At 41.1% G+C, this 23,597-nt stretch overlaps 1 protein-coding gene across 3 annotated transcripts in view; it reads right to left on the bottom strand.

Moving 5' to 3' along the window:
* Window positions 1–15,945, bottom strand: part of LOC145353174 (runt-related transcription factor 1-like) — a 62,623-nt gene extending 46,678 nt beyond the window's left edge. For all 3 annotated transcript variants that reach the window (XM_080203641.1, XM_080203642.1, XM_080203643.1), the window contains exons 1-3: window positions 14,550–15,945; window positions 13,742–13,898; window positions 12,259–12,363 (exon numbers count right to left, since the gene is read on the bottom strand). In XM_080203641.1, the coding sequence (XP_080059767.1) occupies window positions 12,259–12,363; window positions 13,742–13,898; window positions 14,550–14,810 (523 nt within the window). In that variant the 5' untranslated portion in view covers window positions 14,811–15,945. The remainder of the gene's footprint in view (window positions 1–12,258; window positions 12,364–13,741; window positions 13,899–14,549) is intronic.
* Between the last annotated feature and the right edge of the window lie 7,652 nt (window positions 15,946–23,597).

Genomic DNA, 23,597 nt, shown 5'->3' with positions numbered 1-23,597 from the left:
CAGGACTAGGTCACTTGGCCCATCGAGCCTGCTCCACCATTCAATAAGATAATGGCTGATCTGATACTACCCTCAACCCCATATTCCTGCCTGCCTTCGATAACCTTTCATCCCCTTGTTAATTAAGAATCTATCTAGCAAAGTCTTTCACTGCCTTTTGAGGAAGAGAGTTCCAGAGTCACAGGACCCTCCGAGAGAAAAAAACTCTCACCATCTGTAACTTAAATGAGTGACCCCTTATTTTGAACTGATGATTCCCAGTTCTAGATTAGTTGAAAAGAGGAAGCACACACTCCATATCCATCCTGTTAATACCCCTAGGATCTTAAAGATTTCAATCAAGTTGCATCTTACTCTTCTAAACTCCAGTGGATACAAACCTAACTTGCCCAACCTTTGCTTATAAGACAATCTGCTTATCTTGTATTAGTCCAGTAAACCATTTCTGAACTGCCTCTAATGTGTTTACATCTTTCCTTAAATAAGGAGACCTATACTGTACACAATACTCCAGATGCGGTCTCACCAATGCCCTATACATTTTTGTACTCAATTCCCCTCACAATAAATGATAACATTCTGTTAGCTTTCCTAATTACTTGCTCCACCTGTATATTTTGTCATTTTTTTTATTCATTCATGGGACATGGGCGTCGCTGGCTGGCCAGCATTTATTGCTCATCCCTTGTTGCCTGAGGGCAGTTTAAAGTCAACCACGTTGCTGTGGCTCTGGAATCACACGTAGGCCAGACCAGGTAAGGACGACAGATTTCATTCCCTGAAGGATATTAGTGAATCAGATGGGCTTTTCTGACAATCAACAAGGGTTTCATTGTCATCAGTAGACTCTTAATTCCAGAAGTTCTTTTTCATTGAATTCAAATTTCACCATCTGCTGTGGGCGGGACTCAAACCTGGGTCTCGAGAACATTAGTTGAGTTTCTGGATTAATAGTCCAGCGATAATACCACTAGGCCATTGCCTCCCCTTTATGCATTAGAATACCCAGATTCCTCTGTATTTCAGAGCTCTGCGATTTCTTGCTATTTAGATAATTAGCTTCTCTTTTATTTATCCTGCCAAAATGGGCAATTTCACATCTGCCCACTTTATTCTCCATTTGCCAGATTTTTGTCCAGTCACTTAACCAATCAATGACCCTCCTTGCATTTTCTTTACAATTTACTTTCTTACCCACCTTTATTCATCAGCAAATTTAGCAACTGAACCTCAGTCTCTTCATCCAATTAATTTATATAAATAATGATACAGGATCTTTTTGAGTCTACTGAGTAAGCAGATGATTCCCTGTTTTAATTTCTTATTTGAAACAGGGTTCCTCAGACAATGCATCATTCCCTCAGTACCGGCTGGATTATGTCTTAGGACAATTGCACTAGGAGAAAAATAAATCACTCTATTGTTTCTGCCTCTGATTGTGAATGTTGCTGGGTCAGGAGCCAATGTGGGTCAGCAAGCACAGAGACGGAGAGTGAATGGTACTTGGTTCACGTTAGGATATGGGCAGCAGAGTTTTGCTGAACGTTCTGCATTGCTGCAGAGCAATGTTGGCTTTATGTCAATGAGCAGCATAACTGACTGTAGCCAAACTTCTGTCAGCTGAGGATTTTACTTCAGTTCTATGAGCACCTCCAGGAAGCAGTCTCGTACTATCTAGGCTTCACACCAGCTGGAGCTGCAACTGGTGCAAAGCCAGCTTTTCAAGGATGAAGCTAAGTTTCCATGCAGCCCACCCTTACGTTGTCAATGCTGAAGCAGAGGCAGTTAGCCTTTTCCCAATGCAATAGTTCTCAACAATACAGTTAGCTGGTTAACAATTGCCTGTGCAAATCCATTGACATTTGGAGGGTGGGGAAAATGAATAGTATAACTTGATCTCGGACCTGTGGTATAACTGCTGAATAAGCCAGAAGCTGTTGTTTGGGCAACTCCAAAGAGAGGGATATTATCACAGACATATGTAAAATACTGTTTGTGTTAACAGGTCTTTGCAGCAGAACGGCCAGTTTAGATACAAACATATTTCTGTCACACAAGCTATTCACATAACGAAGACTGCTTAATTGTAAATCGTAGTTCAAGCATTTGCAGAGATATGGCCAAAATACAGAGGATGGCTTCTGAGAGAAAATGTTTGCTATCATTGTAATAGTGATCTTTTAGAAGATAGAGAAGAAAATATGTATAAATTACTAAAGGTTAATGATGATCATCAATTTAATAAAGATGTATCATATTTCTTGGAGCGACTCCAACTGGCTTTGCAACTTGATCCAAATGAAACTGTATAAATCTCAACATTAACCTTGTGAGAACTGAACAAGTTTTTTTTAAGTTTGTGAGAACCAAACGTTACTTGTCATCTATTTGTTTATGCATTTGATTTCCATAAACACCCACACACCACACACAGTCAAATCTCTTACACATACAGCCACACCACACACACGACACTTGAAGAACCACATACCTGGCCACATACCTGGCCACACACACACACACACACACACACACACACACACACACACACACACACACACACACACACACACACACACACATAGATTGCCACCCACACAGTAAACAACACACATACAAACAACACAAACAATTTACATATACATTCAAAAATGATCAGGGTTCCTCTCCGTGCAAGGACAGTGAATCTAGGGGACGCTATAATGAAGGCAAACTATGATGAGCTCTTCACTTTGAGTAACATACTTAATCACAAGACGCAAACCCTAAATATAAACTCGTCTTCAATAAAGACCATTCTAAAGTCAAACAGCCAAGAAGTAATACAATATTCTGTCCTTGGCTTCAATTGTTACATGCCACTTTTCGTGTTTTGTGCATTGAACTAAGTTAGCTAACAGCAAAATTACTGTATGAGCCTCTTGTTCTAGAAATTACAGTTGTGGTATCAGCATACAAATGTTAAAGAAATTTGCAACAGGGCAAGCCATAATTTCTACGTAAACTTAGAAATTACTAAGGCTGATATTTTCAGACTAACAGTCAAGATGTAACACAAGGTATAATGTCTATAAGACACTACTGTAAGACAAGCATTTACCCGTTTATTTGAAATGGATGACTGCCTTACCAGAATGGCAGAAGTATGTTTTATTAACTAATGTCAGCAACAGAAAGCTTCAGGCTATACAGTATTGCTATTATGTTTAATAGATGCCATTCCCTTGTTCACTATTCCAACAGAGACCTGTTTTATTTTAGTGACCTCATACAATTCTCCGTATCAATATCACAAATGAATGCTTCTCGTTATCTACCTCTGTAAGTAAATGGGCAATCATTGATATGATGTGGAAATTCTTCCAGGATTTTCAATGTTGAAGTAGAACCTCGCGGTACATTCAGTTAATGTGATCAGAATTGATCAAACTTTATTCAAAAGGGATAGGCATTTTTTTTCATTTGTAATGACCAACAGTATAGTTCACTCAGAACGAACTGAAAACAAGCTGCCTAAAATTATCTAATTCATTGATGCATTTTTGGCAGTGTTGTGTCAGACAGCTTGCACAGAATGAATAATACCCTTGACACTATAAATACGTTTAGACATTAAACTAATGTTGACTTCAAGTGATATACACAGTGTGCTGCTTTCCAGGCAACTATTCACTGGATCCGACTCGAATATGTCGATTTAATTGTGTTACAAGGACAAAATGGATCTTAAATCCAAATCCAATTTGTTTCCCCCAGTTATTTGTCATTTCAAACAGAACTGCTGAAAATATAATCAGATGAAGGATAAAATGTCTGGGGTTTTGAAAGCTTAGTGATAATGTTCAAAAGATGTTGTTTTGTTATTCAATGCCATAGAGATGTATGCTTGACAAAAACAAGAATAGGGTAAGTAGAGTGTTTAGTAAATTGTTTTAAGAATTAGTGAAACTGCTTATGTATGGTCAGGGTTGCTTTTAATTGTGGCATGTTGTAGTTATGGAATCTTAGAGGTTTACACCATGGAAACAGGCCCTTCAGCCCAACTTATGAATGCTGCCCAGTTGTTACCACTAAGCCATTCCCAATTGACCACATTTGGTCCATATCCCTCTATACCCATCTTACCCATGTAACTATCTAAACGCTTTTTAAAAGACAAAATAGTACCCTCTCTACTACTACCTCTGGCAGCTCGTTCCAGACACTCACCACCCTCTGTGTGAAAAAATTGCCCCTCTGGGCCCTTTTGTATCCCTCTCCTCTTAACTTAAATCTATGCCTTCTAGTTTTAGACTCCCCTACCTTTGGGAAAAAATATTGACTATCTAGCTGATCTATACCCCTCATTTCTTTATAGACCTCCATAAGATCATGCCTAAGCCTCCTACACTCTGGGGAAGAAAGTTCCAGTTTATCCAGCCTCTCCCTATAACTCAAACCATCAAGTCCCAGCAGCATCCTAGTAAAGCTTTTCTGCACTTTTTCTAGTTTAATAAAATCCTTTCTATTATAGGGTGACCAAAACTATGCACAGTATTCCGAGTGTGGCCCTACTGATGACTTGTACAACTTCAACAAGACGCCCAACTCCTGTATTCAATGTTCTGACGAATGAAACCAAGCATGCCGAATGCTGAATGCCTTCTTCACTATTTTATCCATCTGTGACTTCACTTTCAAGGAGCTATAAACCTGTACCCCTAGATCTCTGTCCTTTAATTCTCCCCAGTGCTCTACCATTAATTGAGGGTAAGTCCTGCCGCGGTTAGATCTACCAAAATGCATCACCTTGCATTTTTCTAAATTACACTCCTTCTGCCATTCATCAACCCACTGGTACAATTGATCAAGATCCTATTGCAACCCTAGACAATCTTCATTGTCCACTGTGTCACCAATCTTGGCATCATCTGCAAATTTACTAACCATGCCCATAAATTCTCATCCAAACCATTAATATAAATGATAGATAACATTGGACCCAGCACCAATCCCTGAGGCACATCGCTGGTCACAGGCCTTCAGTTTGAAAAACAGCCCTCTACAACCACTCTCTGTCGCAGTTGCAGTTTGCAATTATGCTTGTAAACAAAACTACAAAATTAGCCCAGAAGTATAAAAAGACCATGAAATAATCAATGTTGATCACTTAATCTGGAGGACGTAAATACATTCTGCACTGTGATATGTTATGATGTCGCAGTGGTTAGCACTGCTGCCTCACAGTTCCAAGGACCCAGGTTCAATTCACGGCTTGGGTCACTGTCTGTGTTCTCCCCGTGTCTGCGTGGGTTTCCTCTGGGTGCCCCAGTTTCCTCCCACAGTCTGAAAGACATGCTGATTAGACATGCAGACATGCATTGGCCATGTTAAATTCTCCATCAATGTACCCAAACAGGCACCAGAATGTGGTGACTCGGGGATTTTCACAGTAACTTCATAGCAGTGTTAATATAAGCCTACTTGCCACACTAATAAATAAACTTTAAATTTTTCAATGAACTATGTGGTTAGAAAGCAACCCTCCTGGATGGTTGAACTGGCAGTTATTTTGTAAGGAAAAGTTAGAAATGTTTCGTGCCAAAGATTAGCCAATAAGTGAGGGATCAGGGAGGGCTGACAGGGGGAAGTCGATTAGGAAGGTGACCTGTCTCCTTCTGGAAGCTTATTTTGTATCCAGAGACCTTGACAGTTGCAAAAGATTCTCCATTAAACTATCCGGCCTCCCTGAAACCCTGGTTTGAGAGGAAGGTGGACTGTACCACACTATTGTGATTGAAACAATACAATTAATTTTAAAGCATTGTATTCACAGTGATGAGAGACATTTTTTCAAGATAGTGTCCAACAATGTGGACAGTAGCTAGCCTAAATAGTTCCTTATTAAAAAAATATTGTTTTGAGCAAATGAATGTTCATGTTAAATAATCCTAATTTTCTAGTACATATGTATAATTGTGTAAATGTCAATGTATGGTACTGATCTATTAGATAATAATTTCAGACAGTCTCCATTCACTTGTCAGTAGATACTGATCTAACACTAGCCACACAATTCAGAAAGTGCTCAATGTTACATAGTGATAACAAATTGTACTAAAATTGTACTCTGTTGTTTTGAAGATAATCCTAATGTATGTATATTTTCAACATTAGCCAATACTAATTCACATTTTTTTCTCTGTTTTCTGAGGAGCACCTTCAACTTCAGTAGAAAGGAGACTTAGACTCCTCAGTGATGGTGTTAGGAGAATGGAACAATGGATGCTGAAATGACATGTGGCTATTCTGATACGGCCAGTCTTCTACATCTATCAAAACATTTTTAATTTATTATATATATATATCTTTTGCTTTTACTTTAGATTTATTATTTGGGATATGGCTGCAACAGGCAAAGCTAGCATTCAGTTTCTATCCTTCTAAATACTTGTAGTGGGCCTTTGCCCTGACCATTGCAGTCTGTTTGGTGAAGGGACCACCTCAATACTGTTAGGGAGGCATTTCCAGGATTTTAACCCAAGAAAAATGAAGACACGGCAACATATTTCATATAAAAGAATCTTTACAGTGCAGAAGAAGGCCATTTGGCCCATTGAGTCTGCACCAACAACTATCCCACCCAGGCCTTATCCCTGTAACCACACATATTTACCCTGCTACTAAGGGACAATTTAATATGGTCAATCAACCTAACCTGCACATCTTTGGAATATAGGAGGAAACCGGAGCACCTGGAGGAAACCCACACAGACATGGGAAGAACATGCAAACTCCACACAGACAGACACCTGAGGCTGGAATTGAACCCAGGTCCCTGCCCCTTTCCAAATCAGGCTGATGTGTAACTTACAGAGCAGGGGAATTTGGACATAGTGGCATTCTGGTACACTTGTTGCCTCTTGTTCTCCAAGGTGGTGGAGGTGGAGAATTTGCTCATTGCTGCGTAAGATGCCATTACACTGGTAAAAGGAATGGATGTTTAGGTCGTTGGATGAAGTTGCAGATTGATGGGATTGCTTTTTCCACATCAGTGCTGCAGGGAAGTTTAACTTGTGTTCTATGGCTGGTGGAGAGATTTCAAGGAGTTAGGAGGTAAATCACTCACCACAGAACATCCAGCTTCCGACCTGCTCTACAGCCAAGCACTTACATGACCTTGTTGTGTTTCTGATCAATGATAATACCCAGGATGTGGACGGGTGGGGTTACTTGGCGATAATGATACCATTGGATGCCAAGAAGCACTAGGCCCAAGGTGTTGCCATGAAGAGTTCTTGCAACAATATCCTGGGGCTGAGATGATCGGCTTCCAACAACTGCAACAATTAGAAACGCTCCTCTTATCAACTGAATTCAGGTTTTGCACTCTTTACGGGTAACAGAACCTTTGTAAATAATAGTAATATCTAATACATGTTGGGAAATTTAAATTGTCAAAGTGGAATCCTCACTTCAGTCTGAATCCAGTTCTATAAGATTGTCAGTATGTCAGATGTTTCATCCATTTTACTTGTTAAATGTTTAAATGTTTTTGTTTTATCATCCCTTTCCTCAGAATACCCTGGGATCTGCACTGTAGCTGTGTGCATAGACCTCCTGCTATGTCCCAGGCCACCAAACATAGCTCTGAACGTGAAACCTCCAAACTGTATTTGATTAAATGGTTTATCCTCCAAGGTTTTCACTGTGCCTGGTGAGAATGGGTCCACTACCTTCCGCTCTGCTCCTTCTATGGAATTAGGAATACCACATAAGTGGCTGCAAAAGGCGTATTCACCGTGAGCTTAAAGTCTTTAATACTTCATATTGTTTATTATTCGAACAGTGGAAAGCTAGGCGTGAAATGTCACCACCCGGATGAGCTGCCTGTGGAGTAGGCAGGAATGTGGGGGTTGAAGTTACAATCAGATCAGCCATGATCTTATTGAATGGCAGAGCAGGCTTAAAGGGCTGAATGACCTACCTCTCCCAATTCATAAGTTTTTCTATAAAATAGAACCTATGGAATCATGACCCAATGGGCGGTCAGTATCTTCAGGGAGGAATAAGGAAGGAAATAAAATAGGAAAATGGCATGGACTCAATTCCGCATTCAGCGACAACATTCTTTTCTTCTCTTAACAACTACCCTGAGCACAATATCTCAAGAGTTGGCTAATTACTAAAAACTGCAAATCAGACATTAAATAATTCACAGTGCTTGAGTTCATGAGTCCCTGAACAAACAGCTTGATAGATGTTGTCCTGTGTAAAAGGTCAAACACTGTACTAATACATAGATCAAACCAAATTTGTACTTGTAAATATAGACTGCTGAAAACTTAATCAAATGGTGGGAAGCAACAGATATATAAGATCATTTCCGGCATTTGCAAGTGTTGATAATAATGTCGAATTTGGTTCAAACACCAAAATGAACAAAGGAGTTATTGACTTGTATTGAAACTGGATGGTTAGTTTAGTGATTCTAATGTATTCCAGCCTGAAAAGTTTAATGTAACACTTGATATTCATGGGACTAGAGTTAATATGCATCTTGTGTTTTGAAATGGGCTTCTCTAATGAACAGAAGCAATTTGAGGGAAATGATTCAATAAAGAAAAATACCATCCTTATACTTTAATAATTCCATGATGTGTTTGAATAGCAATTTTGATTAACTTCCTCAGACTGAGTTTTAATAATAATTTCTGCCATAAAGATCTAGTTTTATGTCACGATACACTTGATGCTGCAACTGCTTGCTTCTGAATATTATTCTTCAGTACAATATTTTGAAATTGCCCTGCAAAACCCCGCAAGGCATAGCAAAAGCCTCCAAATGATTACAACATGTCCCGCTGTTAGAGTGAGGGATTTGGCTTGTGCTGACATTCTGCCTATTTCACCGCTTACATTTGTTGCCCAAATAATCCGGCTTTCCAATAAAAATACCCAGAGGTAGTTGGAATGCCATTTTTGAACACTTTTAAATGGTTCTTGCAGTAAATCACTTATCCTAATTGCTGCTTATGTTCTCTTTCTGTTACATTGTATTGAAAATACTTTGGAAATAAAGCAATTATCCAGAGAGTGAAATTGTGGAAAATGGATTCTGTAAGGATAAGACTTCTGTGTCTTCCTACAGGATATCGTTATAAATATGTGTAAAAATATTTATGCTCTGACTTAAAAATTTCCAGCACAAACCATGGATTATAATGCTGACTATCAAATCTCAATTTCCTACTTTAATCAATACCCTCTTAACTAATCAAGTATACAAACTAGAGTCACTGTGCTGGCGAATCTGTCACAACCCCATTGCCATTTATAGAGATCACTGAGTTTAGTTCTGTGGTTTGGCTGGGAGGTGAGCTGAATCTTTATCTGAAATCTGTTGGTTTCTCTGATGTTCACCAAGCACAAGATCAAAGGTAATTTTGTGGTTTAGATGAATGGTGAAAAGATAATCTACTGCTATTCACAAATAAAAAGATTTAATTCCACCCACCTTCCCTTCACTGCCTTATAATTTATTCTAATTCCCGGTAGGTACAAAAGCTTTTTATTCTGCAAAAGATTATTTTCAGATTAAAGATATTTTGTGTATCAGAACCTATAACTTCAATTCAGATGAGTACTTTAAAAACAAATGATTAATCATTGACTAAACAAATACCATTGAGAAGAGTAACCAGAAATTCAACTAAAACATCTGAATAACCAAACACTGTTGATAATTGATTATGATAATTAATTTGTTTTGATTTTTATTGTTATACGCCCAGAGGCAAGTGTAACAATTTATGGGACTTTTTAGTGTTTGTGGAATCATCAGTGTCAGCCATGCTCTCCTATCTCACACGAATACACTCAAACGATGCAGATATCCATGATTAAATGCGACAGACGGGCAAAGAGAGAACCTGAAGAGGAAAGGAGTATTGAAGGTGCAACAGAAATGGGGATGAACTGGAAATTAATAGTATGGCACTTTTTAAACCAAAACATTAGCGTGAGTATTCCAACTCATATTAGTGCGTTTTTTTTATCAATGTATGTCGATTCATGTTGTTAAGCAAAATAAATGTGGCCAACAATTAGTTTTTAAAATCAAAAGAGAGAAAATATCTTCCAAAAATGCATACTTGCAGTGGCCAAAACAACCAAATGTAAAGTTACACTGTAAAATGACAGCTATCCATTTTAAAAGTAGCATGTATGACGACACATATGGAAATTAATGATAAATAACAAGTTCCGTATTTTAAAAAGGCTTATCATATCAAATCATCTCAAAATTATTAAACCACATTGATGGCTGCTGTAATCCCTCATAACTGTACTCTCCTCACTGTTTTATCATTACTATTAATGCATTCAAAAATGCTCACTTGTAACACATTTTGAATGCAATCGTTTTGTAAAATACTTGCAACCAGCTCTAAACTAAAGGTTACAATTTTATATTGTCAGTTAAAAAATAGTTAAACACTAGGTCATAAGTAATCCCAGTCATCATTTAACGATTAAATTGCAAAGGGTGTGATCACTTTAATTACCAGTCTACACTTAATGTCATTCCAAATATTTATTGCATTGGTATATTCATCTAATCGTTATCCAGATTTTGTATTCACATGGAAGTTGTGTAATGATTCAGATAGGGCTTAACTCATTATTAAATAGCTCTGGGAGAAGAAACACTATTTCTGGCGTTCCGCTTTTGTATATTCCTATTGTCACACTAAGCGTATTGTTTTGAATAGCTGGGAGCATTGTTTTGTGATGCTAGTAAGAAATATGTTCAAGTTAATTAAAGTATGTCAGTGTTTATCAATAGATACTTTTATTTATGGACACCCGAAAATAAGTATTTGATGGACATTTGTGTCGAATAAACGGAAATAGTGGAGTAAGTCATCCACGAGTTTGAACTGGTATAATGTTTGAAATGATACTTGAAACTTGTACATCTGATATGCTAAGTGTAATTTTACAAGATGTAAACGGTGGGTGCGTTTGTAAAATACGGGCTGTTTGTCATTCTTATTAATTTCTTTCAATTTTTGCATCCTGCCCATTATTAATAATTGGCAATAGCGTTATTTTTTGGTGCTTAACCTCTCCAGCCCATTTTGCAAACAACTGCAAATACTCTGGAAATGAGCGAAGCGAACTAGAGGTGTTAGAGGTGATTTAGCTATGCATTAGGATGATTGTTATTAAACAGTCTACTTTCCTTTGTAATTGGACCCCGTTCTACTAATACATTCACTATAGTCAAGTAGCAACTTCCGAGTGCGACAATTGGTAAAGAAACACAAAATCCTCCAGAACCAAGTACACATTAAGAATTCTAGTCTGATAATATATTTTTCTTAAAGTAACCAAACATCTACAAATAATTCCCCATCGGTATTTGACTATTTAGATCGAAAAAAATAGTTTTTGGTGTTTAATTTGTTTATATGTCCATGTGTCGACTTTTTATGCTAAAGACCCAGAAAGTTGATTTAGCAAGCATTGGGCTTTCATATTTTTATACCGTATTGCTAGGACTATGGCTCATGGAATGGTGCAATTTCTTTTCAGTAGTTAATGAGCAAAAAAGTGTAATATTGATGTGTTTAACTCACAATCAGACAGATTCGTAGAGTTACTAAAACTATGCCAATGGTCAGTTTGTAGCAAAACACTCGGCAGCCAAAAGGCATTTAAATTTCTTGATGGAGAAGGGAGAGGGGGGAATATGATCTAAAAAATCATTCGGTAGCAATGGAGATTATTGACCGTGTCATTATTTCGCTTGAATGTTATCCGGATAAGTTCTGGATTTTATCTTCGGCTCGCAGTACCATGTGCGCTCCATCTCTGAACTGGGAGTCTTTGAATGCGAATTGAGATGCGCTGAATAATAATATTTAGTTTATGTATGTGGAAGACAAAAATAAACTCTCAAAGAAGGGGGTGGTGGGGGGGGGGGGGGAAATCACCTGCTCCTGACGTTCATTTTTTTTGTTCGCTCCTGACGCTGTGTGGAGGCAGCGATTGCTTCTCCACTCAGCCGGTGTGGTTACATTGTGCAGCGAGTGTATGGGAGAGGGAAGGCCGGGGCGGTGGCCACTGTCATATTGGAAAATGTACAAAATGAGATGACAGAGCTCATAATAAAGAGAGCATTTTGGTGCAGGATAGAATAAATCTTCCGTTTTTTGGGGCGGGGGCGGGGGATGGGCATTGCAAAATAGAAATGCTAAGTGCAGTACTCACTCCTGGGTTCCCTGGGTCCGTCCACTGTGATTTTGATGGCTCTATGATACGTGGCTACTTGAGGCGGATTTGTGAACACTGTGATGGTCAACGTGAAGCTTTTCCCTGCAACCGACAGATACAGAAATAAATAATTAGCCAATTCCGGAGACAACTGTTGGAGGCGGAGGAATAAGGAAGAACGGAAAACATACTGTCTTACAATGTTAACAATTTATTCGCACACAAGAAAAATGACAACTGGAAAATAAACAACTTGGCCCACGCGGTCAACTGCTTAATGTTAAACAACTCCGATGTCTGAATTACTTCGGAGTTTAGACTGTCATATTTTCCCTTTGTGTCCTTGTTTTTATTAGGTCGAGCAGAATCTCATTACTGTGTATTTTTCGCTATGTTTAGTAAACTGGATTCTAATCTGCAGACTAATAACGGCACCGGCTGTCTAGAATTGAGACAATTTATACTCAAGGGATGGACATTCTCTCTTCCACCTTCTTCCGTCGGGGAAAAGTTACAAAAGTCTGAGGGCACGAGCCAACCGACTCAAGAACAGCTTATTTCCTGCTGCCATCAGACTTTTGAATGGTCCTACCTCGCATTAAGTTGATCTTTTTCTATACCCTAGCTATGACTGTAACTCTCTCCTTTCCTTCTCTATGTGCGGTATGCTTTGTCTGTATAGTGTGCAAGAAACATTACTTTTCACTGTATACTAATACATGGGACAATAATAAATCAAATCAAATTTAAAAAGGTAACTTGAATCTGATGAGAAAATAATGTAAATGAGAAACTATGTTTCTGACATCTGATGTATTTCTTTTGAAAAATATGTTGGTGTAATTTAAAAAACTAGTAAAAATAAGTTTGAGAGTTTTAAATTAATCTGCAGGAGGAGGGCTGAAATTCCGTAATGAAATAACACTGTGGTCTAATCCTGCGGGAATGCTGTGATCTATGTAGCGATGACACAGATATTCGGAGGAGTCGCGTTGCGTTTGTACTGTGCCCAGGGCAAGTCCGGCTCTGAGTCCTCCCAAAGCAAGAGTTAGGAACCACAAGGCAAAGCCACAAGGCGGGTGTGCGCTGAGCCATCCGGCAGCGAAAAGCTTATTTTCCTAAACATCGCTGTGGTGATTTGAGTGTCCAACACAAACAAAATGAAATAACATCATCACTCGCCAGTGTCCTTAGCAGAGAGTTACCAGCCACCACCCCCCCCCCCCCCCCCCCCAAATAGGACATACACAGCAAGCGAATCAACAAGATCTGATGTAATCTAAACTTGGAGGGATATGTTGTTTTTGAATGCACTGGTTATTTGAGATGTGAACGATGATTTTGGAGGTTGGAGCGGAAGGTGATCAGGGAGGGTGAGTTGGAAGGGTAGGTGGGGATGTGTGGGAGTGGGATGGGGGAGGCACTCGCTGCCCTCGGGGAGGGGTGGGGGGGGGGCGAGTTGCTGTGACTTTGCCACTACCTCGGCCACTCCGTCCGACGAACCGCAGATCGTTGAAGCGGGCCACCTGGTTCTTCATGACCGCCGTGGCGTTGCGAAGCTCGGCGGAGTAGTTCTCATCGTTGCCGGCCAGCACCGTGACCAGGGTCCCGTCAGGAACGTCCCCCAGGGCGACTACCTGTACACCCGGGGGAGAGGAAAACAGCTGAGATAGAGTGACCACACACACACACACACACACACACACATATAGGCTGGAATACAGAGCAGCACTCAACACTAACCCTCAATTTCCCAACGCAAATATCACTTTAGATTCTACCCAATACCTTCCCCTCCCCCTTTTTTCATAGACATCCAATACCCCCCCCCCTTTACCCCTCACTACATTGAGTCACACACCATCACTGCACCATCTATCCAAAATACTGATTTATATGAAGATAGTTTCTGCTGTGGATCATTGCTGGAGAAAACTACTTGGGGAGCTAGCAGAATTCACTCTGTCTGGGGCAGCGAAGTCAAATATAATCCCAGCGTCAGTGTACATAACGCGAAGACAGTTTATTCTTTCCAATTACAGGGCGGTAACTGGAGTACACAGTTTATACATTAGACTCGTTTCTCTCCAATAATCTGCACCAAATATAAATCAAATCGTGTTCTTAAAAATAATTTTAAAAATCTGAATATAAGAAAAATATATTCCATTAGTAGCTGCTGTGAAAATAATGACACTTTTGCTGGACTAGCTCTCATATAGATGCAATAGTTCAAAGGCAAGACATTGATTCGACATGCACCGGAATAGCTGCCGAGACACATTTACCTTGAATGCGATGGGGAGGGTTTTGTTACACCTCCAGTGGGTCGGGAGGACGGAGCAGAGGAAGTTTGGACTGTCCGTCCGGACCAGCTCTCCGGGATGGTCGGCTAAAACGTCGACCATGCTGCGATCGGCGACTCGGAGCTTGCTCAGGGCGCTCTCCTGCGGTGCCAGGGGCAGAGAGTCGCTCATCTTCCCCGTGCTCAGCGTGGTGGAAGGCGGCGTGAACCGGCGGCTGGTGTTGGTATCTACAGGGATACGCATCACAACAAAACTTAACTAATCTCAAAAGAAAAATTAATTATTATAATAACGAGGGATGGAGGGGTGGGGATGGGGGCTAGAGAAAGAAAACGAACAGCGGGGCAGCAACACAAAACTCAGTCTTGGATCTTTCTCTCTGCCTGTCTTAATCCACCTGCAAGGCAGGTCACCATATAACCAAGTCTCTGAGTAGGTTGAGTTCAGAGCAGCTTTCAGTAATAAATGCCAGGCGCTGGGACTTTCGATCAGTCAGCGGTTACAAGAATGAACTGTCCACCTGTAGACTTGCTGCTGTGGCCCCCCTTTCACTTTCCAGCCACATAGCACGTTTCTGACAGTGGCCTGCCTTGCATGATCCTGCACTTTGAAAATTAGATCTGGTCCCGGCTGATTGAGAGAGAGTTCTTGATGTCCTTTTATTCTCCCCAACACACAGAGAGAAATTTTTTAAAAAAACAACAAAATAGCACTGCAGTTTTATCCAACGATCTGATGATGTTCCTTGAAAAAAATAACTTCGCCCAAGTCCGTTCAAACAGAATTAATGCAATAACAATCCACGTGAAATGTTCTGCTCTTCTCCGGGTTTTGCTTATCGGAGCTTTCGCTTTCGAGATCTTTATTTTTGAGTGCAGCGTGGTTTTGATCGGTTAGGCTTGCGGCTTCTATGTGGTTTGAGACACACACATATATAATCTCCCGACCGAAATTCAGAGCGAGACACACACCAACACACACGCACAGACTTCAGTTCAACTTCACACAAGAGACACCCGCCCCTGAAGATGACTGAGCCAAATAAATCTTTTTTTCCAGAAAAAAAAACTGGAGAAACTTCTTGTGTGTTTTTTTGGAGGGGGGGTTAAAACTTCTCAGGCTGCTGAAGAAATTAAGTTTCTTTTTTCCATCTCTGTGTCGGCAATCCTCTTCCTTTTAAACGCCTGTGTCTCTCTCTCTCTCTGTCTGGTTCTGTTGTAAAATTGGAAGTATTTATGTGTTGTACACGCTAGAACACTGGCAGGCGGCAAAGCAGGAGTAGTCCCAGCGCTTTATGAATGAGTGTCTCCCCACACTCCCTCTCCTTCTGATTGAAGGTGAATGTCTCGGAATTCCTCTACACCAAACAGCCGGCCAGTCTCTCCCTCCCTCTCTGTGGCCACAGCAACCCGCTCATTTGCATAGTCCTCGCTCTAAACCAATCAGCTGCCCGTCCTGGAGAGGAAGGCAGAGCCATTGGCCGAACCCCTCCTCCCCTCCAGCCAATCAGCGACGGCCAGGAAGTTAAAGCGCGCCCTGGGGGGGAGAGGGGGCAGTAAGGACGATGAAGAGGAGGGCGCGCCCCTGCAGAAGGGGAATTACGCGCGCGGGGAGCGCGCACTGGATGGGAGCGCGCACTAGGGGAGGGAGGGAGCGCGCACGGGAGCGCGCATCGCCTCTATCAATGGGATTCCTACCCCTCTCCTCGCCTCCTACTCCAGCACTTAACCACCACCCCCCCATGGCCCCACTCTCTGTCGTTTCAAAAACTTCTCACCCAATCTAACTTTCTTTTAAAAACATGCTTAATATCACTCAACCATTGTTGATCGACCAAAAGCAACAACAAAAAGAAGGAATCCTTAAGTGGGCAATCCTTAATTCCCTCTGGAGTGGGTAAAACATGTTTAATTCCACCTCCGCCTCCCCTTGATCCATATGCAAAAAAAATATTTAGTTTATCCAGTTCCAATTGCTGACCTCTCTTCTCCCCTCACCCCTGACTGTGTTGTTTATATACTCACAGCTAAATATTTACAGGCGAATTCGATTAGGAATTTATATCAGTTATTTTAGCTCTTTTTCTTTCTAAATATTATGCTTTTCTGGGACCTCAGGTTTTTGATTTTAACTCTTCAATATTGATTGCCAAACAAGAGATGGATATGCAAATCTAGCGTTGACAAGAAGGCGGGACTTGCATGTTGGTCTCTTGAGTTTGCATAAATTTATACCTAGGGTAACTATCATTTTGTTTCTTTTGTAAAGCTATAGAAATGTTATGACACAGATCTGAGGCGAATTAATGCAACTTTCCAATGTCTCGTGTGCCTGTATAATGATAAACATTTCGCCAGTTGTGTATGACTTCAGTACACACACAATAGGTCAGAGGTGGCTTATAAAGATCAAAAGTGATCAATTCCTGCACAGTGTTCGTCTAAAAAATAGAAGTATAAGGTTTCGAATACTTGAGGCATGCCAGCTCTCCAACAGCACAGATTTCTGTACTTTCTCCCAGCGTTTCCCTGTTAGGGGTGCAGCCACTTCCTAGTCGCTGTTCTGACTGATATTAACGACCTGGGCGCTGACTGATAGTCAAACAGGTATGATTTCAATCCCCACGTAGCCGGGCCTTGGTGAGCCCCGCAGGAAACCGCAGGAATCCGGGCTACCGTCCCGCAGCCACCAGCACATGTAGACAGAGTGGGAGGTTAAAAAAGACAGCGTGAGACTCGCATGACAACTGGTTCGCGGGCATGGGCTGCACTTTCACTTGCTTCCTGACGCGGGGGAGGAATTCAATAAATAAACCCGGTGGGGTGGCCGGGGTGGGGGGGGCCGAGGGGGTGGAGAATAACCCTACGCAACGATGAGTTTTCCTTCAGTCAGGTTTGACAAGAGGGAGCTTATGTTCAGGAGCAAGCAGAAGCAAGCAATGGGCTCCAGGGGGCAGCAATGGACCTTGAAGTGGAGTTGGCTGAGTCGGACCGAAGCCTGACAACTCTCGAATTGCTGGACTTCTGCTTTTGACTGCCGAATTATTATTATTATTTTTGCAGGGGGCAAGCAAGACCTTTTAAGAAGAAGAAAAAGAAACAAAATAAAATGTGAATTAACCCCATCCACATCGTGGCGACTTTGTCTCCTGACTGTATATTTTCATTCCATGTGTCATACATAATCACGTGAGTTCGCAACCCACTCACCACCCCCCTCCCTTCCCCCCACCCCCCCCGCCCCGCGCGATGTCTGCGTGTCTTGGCAGTACATTTTAGTTTCTGTAACTAAACAGGAAGAGTCTCAATAAAGATATGAGTATTAAGAAAAAATGCAGAGGCAGCCTTTTTTTGAAAAAAAAAGATCAGTCGATCTCACAGAATATAACTCTTCGAGGGCCACATTGCTGAACGTCCAAAAATAACAAGACAATTAGAATTATTGATTTTATTTAACTTCGGAGATTCACATGAATTAAATTATGTTCATAAGATTGAATTATTATTTGGCGAAATGCACAAGGCGGCAGGATAAATGTCTACTGACAAAATTGTAATAGATTTTTTTTGAAATCTCATAGCCGGCCTTATTAAATTGAATGATTTTGAATTGTGACTGTCCATCTCCTGTGTTTCATCCTTTCATGATCCGAAACTATGCTGTTGTAGGGACTCAAACGCCATTCCCATGTTAAAGTCTCGCTAGTGAGTGACATTTACAGTTTAATTGGAAAACGCACGACTTTCTTTAAAAACATCAAAATGCAACATTTTGGTCTATAGTTAGGAACGTTGCAAACACCATTCCTCTACGGTGTATTTAAACTCAATCTTTCGTCGGGGCAGAAGTTGACCATTAATCTCACATGCACCTGACTCTAACGTCAGGTTCTTAATTATACCGGATACATAATTGAAAATGCACTTCCAAATTAAATGATTGGTTTGGGCATCCACGATCTCGGCGGATTGTAGTCACCCAGTTGTGCGAAATATCAACTGCCCAGTTACAGTCTCTCAGATACCTACCCAACCCAGCATCAAAACGAAGTGGGTATGGGGCACGTTTGACGTGTAAATGGCAACCTTGTCCTCCAGGGTAAGGAATAACAAGAAGCGGTTTCGGTTAGGTTCAGGGTGAGTGGAAACAGCAGTAGCTGACTGCAACTTCGCAGTCTGGGACACAACACTCAAAACTCCCAGGCTGTCAGAAGAGCAGCCCAGTTAGAGTTAGGGTCGGTGCTGACACATTGACAGCAACCTTGCGCGTAGCCACGGGGTTGGGTTCACTAAAACGGTAGCGGGAATGGCAGTTCAGGGTTGGGGATTAGCAAAAGGCGGAAGCCTAAGTGTAATCAGAAACAGCGAGGGTCACATTTTGAGTTCGGAGTCTTACAGATTCACCTCTTAACACTGCCCAAAGCGAAGAGGCTGCTAGCAACATCCCAGGTCACAGATGGTTGTCCAAATCCCACATCCCTTCTCGCCCGAAGTATTCCTGGAGGTTTAACGATTTATTGACAATATCTAAGTGATTGACAGGGCTTTGGCAATGTACCTGAATTAAAAATATAGAATAATGTCCTGTGACAAAGCTTTTCGCATGAATTAGCTTTGCCTTTGCTTGCTGGGATGTCTGGGGTTACGGATCTAAGGATCAGCTAAAAGTCCACGATGCTAGATTAGATATTTTCGTATTTGGGGGACGGGCGTTTTAGATAAAAGTGGTTGGAAACGGATAACTTGGAGTGTCATGTTATCCTGTTAATAACAGGAATTAATTGACATCAATGAGTTGATAAAGGATTGAAAGATTGTTGTTTGCAATAACTTCTCATAGATGCAGATTCATCCTGTTTATAGAGTAAATATTACAGCGCACCAAGCCTATTACCAGAAATTATTTCAGTATGCTACTATTGGTTTGACAAAACAAAAGGAAAACAACATAATTAAACATGAATACATGTTCATTTTGCCTGATGTGAACGTTTTACTTCCTTTAATTATCCAACATGTAAACACGATCACCAAGCCTTTACTATTCTTCCTTTTCGTTCTGGGATCATTAAATATTTCACTTGGAAGGGAGCACACGGTACCTATACACATCTGATTATTTTGCCCGTGTCCATCTTTCAGGTCCCCTTCCTACGTGTGGAGAGTGCGACAAAATTGCTCGACCAGGCAACCTCGTTCAAAGGGGCTTTGAGCATCTCTCAATAATCCCATTGCCTGCAATAGTTTCACCTTTCACAGGGAAACTAACTGTGTAGTTTAACCCGCCACCGTTCACAGCTAAAACAAAAAAAAATTTGAAAATTAAAGCGTGAATTCTCTCGTACGCAACTGATTCAAAAGCCACGCTTTTTTTTAACCAAAATTTTTTCAAGGTCTGATCATTTTAAATACAAGTTCATTTTAAGTGCCGACTACTCCCAGTCAGTCAGTAGAAGGGTAAGATAAAGCGCATTTTCCCTCGCTCCCAGTGGATCCGCACAGTGCATGAACTGGGGTAGGTGTTGGGTGATATATTCATTTAAGTTCTGTTGAATGTGAAATTGCTTTTTCAATAAAAAAAAGTATTTGAATACAATTCTTTTCGGAATCCTTGCACTGTGATTTTCTGAGATTTTTTGTAGAACGTGCAACAGGAAAGGTGGTGGTGGGGTGGCGTGGGGTTGGTTTGTTAGAAATGTTTCAGTCACTTGCCACTTAAATTGCAAATGACTCCATGGGTAACAACCATGGTTACCTAACCTATTGATTATTACTGATTCCAACACCGTTACCACTCTGCGTTCAACTAATTATTAAATCTGGAACCCTATTTCAGAGCTACCGCTTTTTCAACATTGCATATATGGTAGTTTACAATAGAAAATCGGTAAATAAAATTTGGGCCACCTTAATATTTCCGACCACCTCTCTTCCAGATCCGTTTAATTTGCAACTCACTTGCTCGTTCCCTGGAGAGTCTGCTTGAATAGATGATCGAATGTTTCCAACATTCCCTTTCTAATGGCCATCTCACATGTAAGCACCAATTATGAGGGTTATTTTAAAAAATAAAATGTGTCTAACTTTTTAATATCTATATATAATTGTATTTGTGACCCTGTTCTAATTCTGTTAAGCCTTTGCCACCTTTCTGCATGCTCATTCGAATTGTTTAAAGTTTATTTATTATTGTCACAAGTAAGGCTTACATAAACACTGCAATGAAAATCCCCTACTCGCCATACTCCGGCGCCTGTTCGGGTACACTGAGGGAGAATTTAGCATGGTCAATGCACCTAGCCGGCACGTCTTTTGGATTAACATTATTCGCCTAACTTGATTTTCCGGGCCTCGCTAACCCAACTGGAAAGGCTGTAACCCTGCCATCATTCACCAATGACAGATAACTTCACTTTTATTTAAAAAATATCTAAAGTAAAGCTGAAACTCCTGAGTTTAAATACCTCTTCTGAATCACCTGCACGAAATGGACACAATTGAAATGTTATATACTGGGGAGATCCACTGAGTGAACCTTAGGGTAAATCTTCTCCAGTCATCGGCTGGTTTTGCACCGCACATCTCTTCAAGCTGTTATGAATGTAAGATTCTACATACACCGTGCACAGAAAGCCACTTCCTAAGCAATATTGGGGGCGATTCACTTTTCATCCGCTCCCCCCACCCCCACTTCCCCCCGAGCAATGGTTGGGGAAAAAAATCTCAGTGCTTATTATTAGTGTCAAAAATTAAAAATAAAAATGACTCTTGAGAATTATATTACAGAGAATCACCCCAGAAAAAGATTTTTTGCCGGTGGCTCATGCAGCACGACGTAGAATGGTAACCGTTTCATTTAATCTCCTTATTCTCCTGCACCCATCCTTTCGCTGACCATGGTACTTGCTTTTCTTTATCCCACCAATGTTATTGAAACTATTAAATATATTAATTCTTCCAGGTAACAGCCACAGCTTGGGGCTGGGGCGGGGGGGGGAGGGGGGCAGTGTGAGTTGGGGGGGGGGGGGATGATATTTGGAATGGTAGTGTGTGTTAATGTTGATGTAGCATGTGGAACCCAGAGGGGCCACAGGGGAATGTAAGCGATTCCTGGTCGGTTACATTGCTCCGCCATGCTACATACCAATGGTGGACGGTCTTAAAATTCAGGACACTACTGTTTGGACTAATGAACTATCTTAATCGACTTTTGAGGGATTGACAAAGTGGGGATGGTTAAATTGGAATTCATTCACCCCATTCAACATATCAGGTAGCCGCTTTGTAACTCAAAATAATCTGATTCCTAACAGCATCCACCCATTTTGCAGACTGAAATATCGGGAAATGTGTGTGTTTTCGAGCCAGAATTAACACCTAACATCTTCGGAAACATTTCCCGCCGCTGGCTTGGCCCAAGATGATTGTGCAATGTTGTTTTACTAACTATAGTTAGGACCACTGTTTCCGTGCGTGGACTTCCGAGACCATTTAATATTGTCTAATTTTTGGTCACATCGCAGAGTTCTTTCCATATCCCACCCACTCTGAACCGCCTGTGTGCGCGTGTGTGTGTAGGTTTGCTGAAAACAGTAGTTTTCTGTATGTTTTTTTGCAATGAATACATTACATTAGCTGTGTTTTTTTTGGTAACCCTCTATAATGTGAATTCACTTCCACATACGATGGTAACGATAAAGAAAAAGCGAAGGGACATCAGACAGTTAAACAGAAACAACTTCAGAAGCCGATTGGAGCAATCGCTGCTTATTTCAAATAGCGCCGTTTAAGTTCTTTTATCGTGGGGTTGGGGGGTGTTCCTCCACTCCGCTAAGGCTGTCTGTCAACCGCTGGGAGAGTTTCTGTGTAGCCCCCCACACCCTCTACCATTGACATCTCGGCTCCTTCACCTTACAGAGAGAAATAATCAGTAGCCTTGCCAAAGCTGAAGCTTGTGGCTACGGCTGCACGCCCCGAGTTACTTCTGCTAACCCAGAGAGCCAAATATTTAACACCATCGCGAGGAAGTTGCTTCCACAGTTTCTTCCGGTGTAAGCTTCAGTCACAAATCTTATCTTGCACATGGACATGGCATGGTTTGGGAACATACCCTTCGTTGTATTTTAATTTCACAGCAGTTTTCTTCCTTGCTATTGTGCATGTCCTTCCACAGAGTGAATGAGCAAGCTGGAAGAATGACTGCAGTTTATCACTTGGTGTGAAAGAACACCTTCACGATATAAATAATCTCAAAGCACCTTGACATCTGTACTGCTCACCTCGTGTGTTTAAAAAACTGCATTTGTGTTACACCATGGTCACATTTGATTGAACTAAATGATACCGGGAGGTGATTTGAAGTGGGGGGGGGGGGGGTGCTTTAACCACGACAGACGCCGCTAATGCATCGGCACAGCCACAGTGAAAGCCACAAGTACATCTTGCAAACCCTCCTCTCCACTGAACAGAACCATTTTCGCAATGAAGCTGGTCTCTGATTATAATTCAGCCAGTGCTGGTTTTAGATTGCCACAAGCCTTGACACTTTTTAATCTGCGTTCTCTCGAATATTTTTCAGAGAGAGAAAATAAACACATGGGCAACTCCAGTGAAGTCGCGCCTAAAGTCGTGCGAGCGGGTACAATAAACAGAGCAAGGCGCGGCGTGACATCCCGTGACAAATGTGGCGCATTTACTGAGGACAAGCATTGAGATTTAATTCCCCTGCACTGCAATGTTGTACAAGGATCCAAAAAGGCAACGAAAGGGGTCAGCGGATCTCATAGAATCGTAGCCTGAAATAACTCCCCTACCCAATACAATCACATTCTGATCATTAAAGCCCCATTCGTCCAGTCAGAAGAATTAATATAGTAAACTGTTAGCCCACGCACACTGTCAACTTGAAACAAAAGAGAGATCGATCATTGTTTATATTAGACAAAGGCACTTAAATGTCAATTGGAATCGTTAGAAATTTAACAACTGCTTTGAGAAACAAATAAATCAAATTTCACTCTACCGAAAATGC

The sequence above is a fragment of the Carcharhinus amblyrhynchos genome, chromosome 15 (assembly GCF_965287045.1).
Source record: "Carcharhinus amblyrhynchos chromosome 15, sCarAmb.v2.hapA, whole genome shotgun sequence".
NCBI lineage: Eukaryota > Metazoa > Chordata > Chondrichthyes > Carcharhiniformes > Carcharhinidae > Carcharhinus > Carcharhinus amblyrhynchos.
The sequence above is the reverse complement of the archived record's forward strand: the minus strand, read 5'-3'. Positions and strand labels throughout refer to the sequence as shown.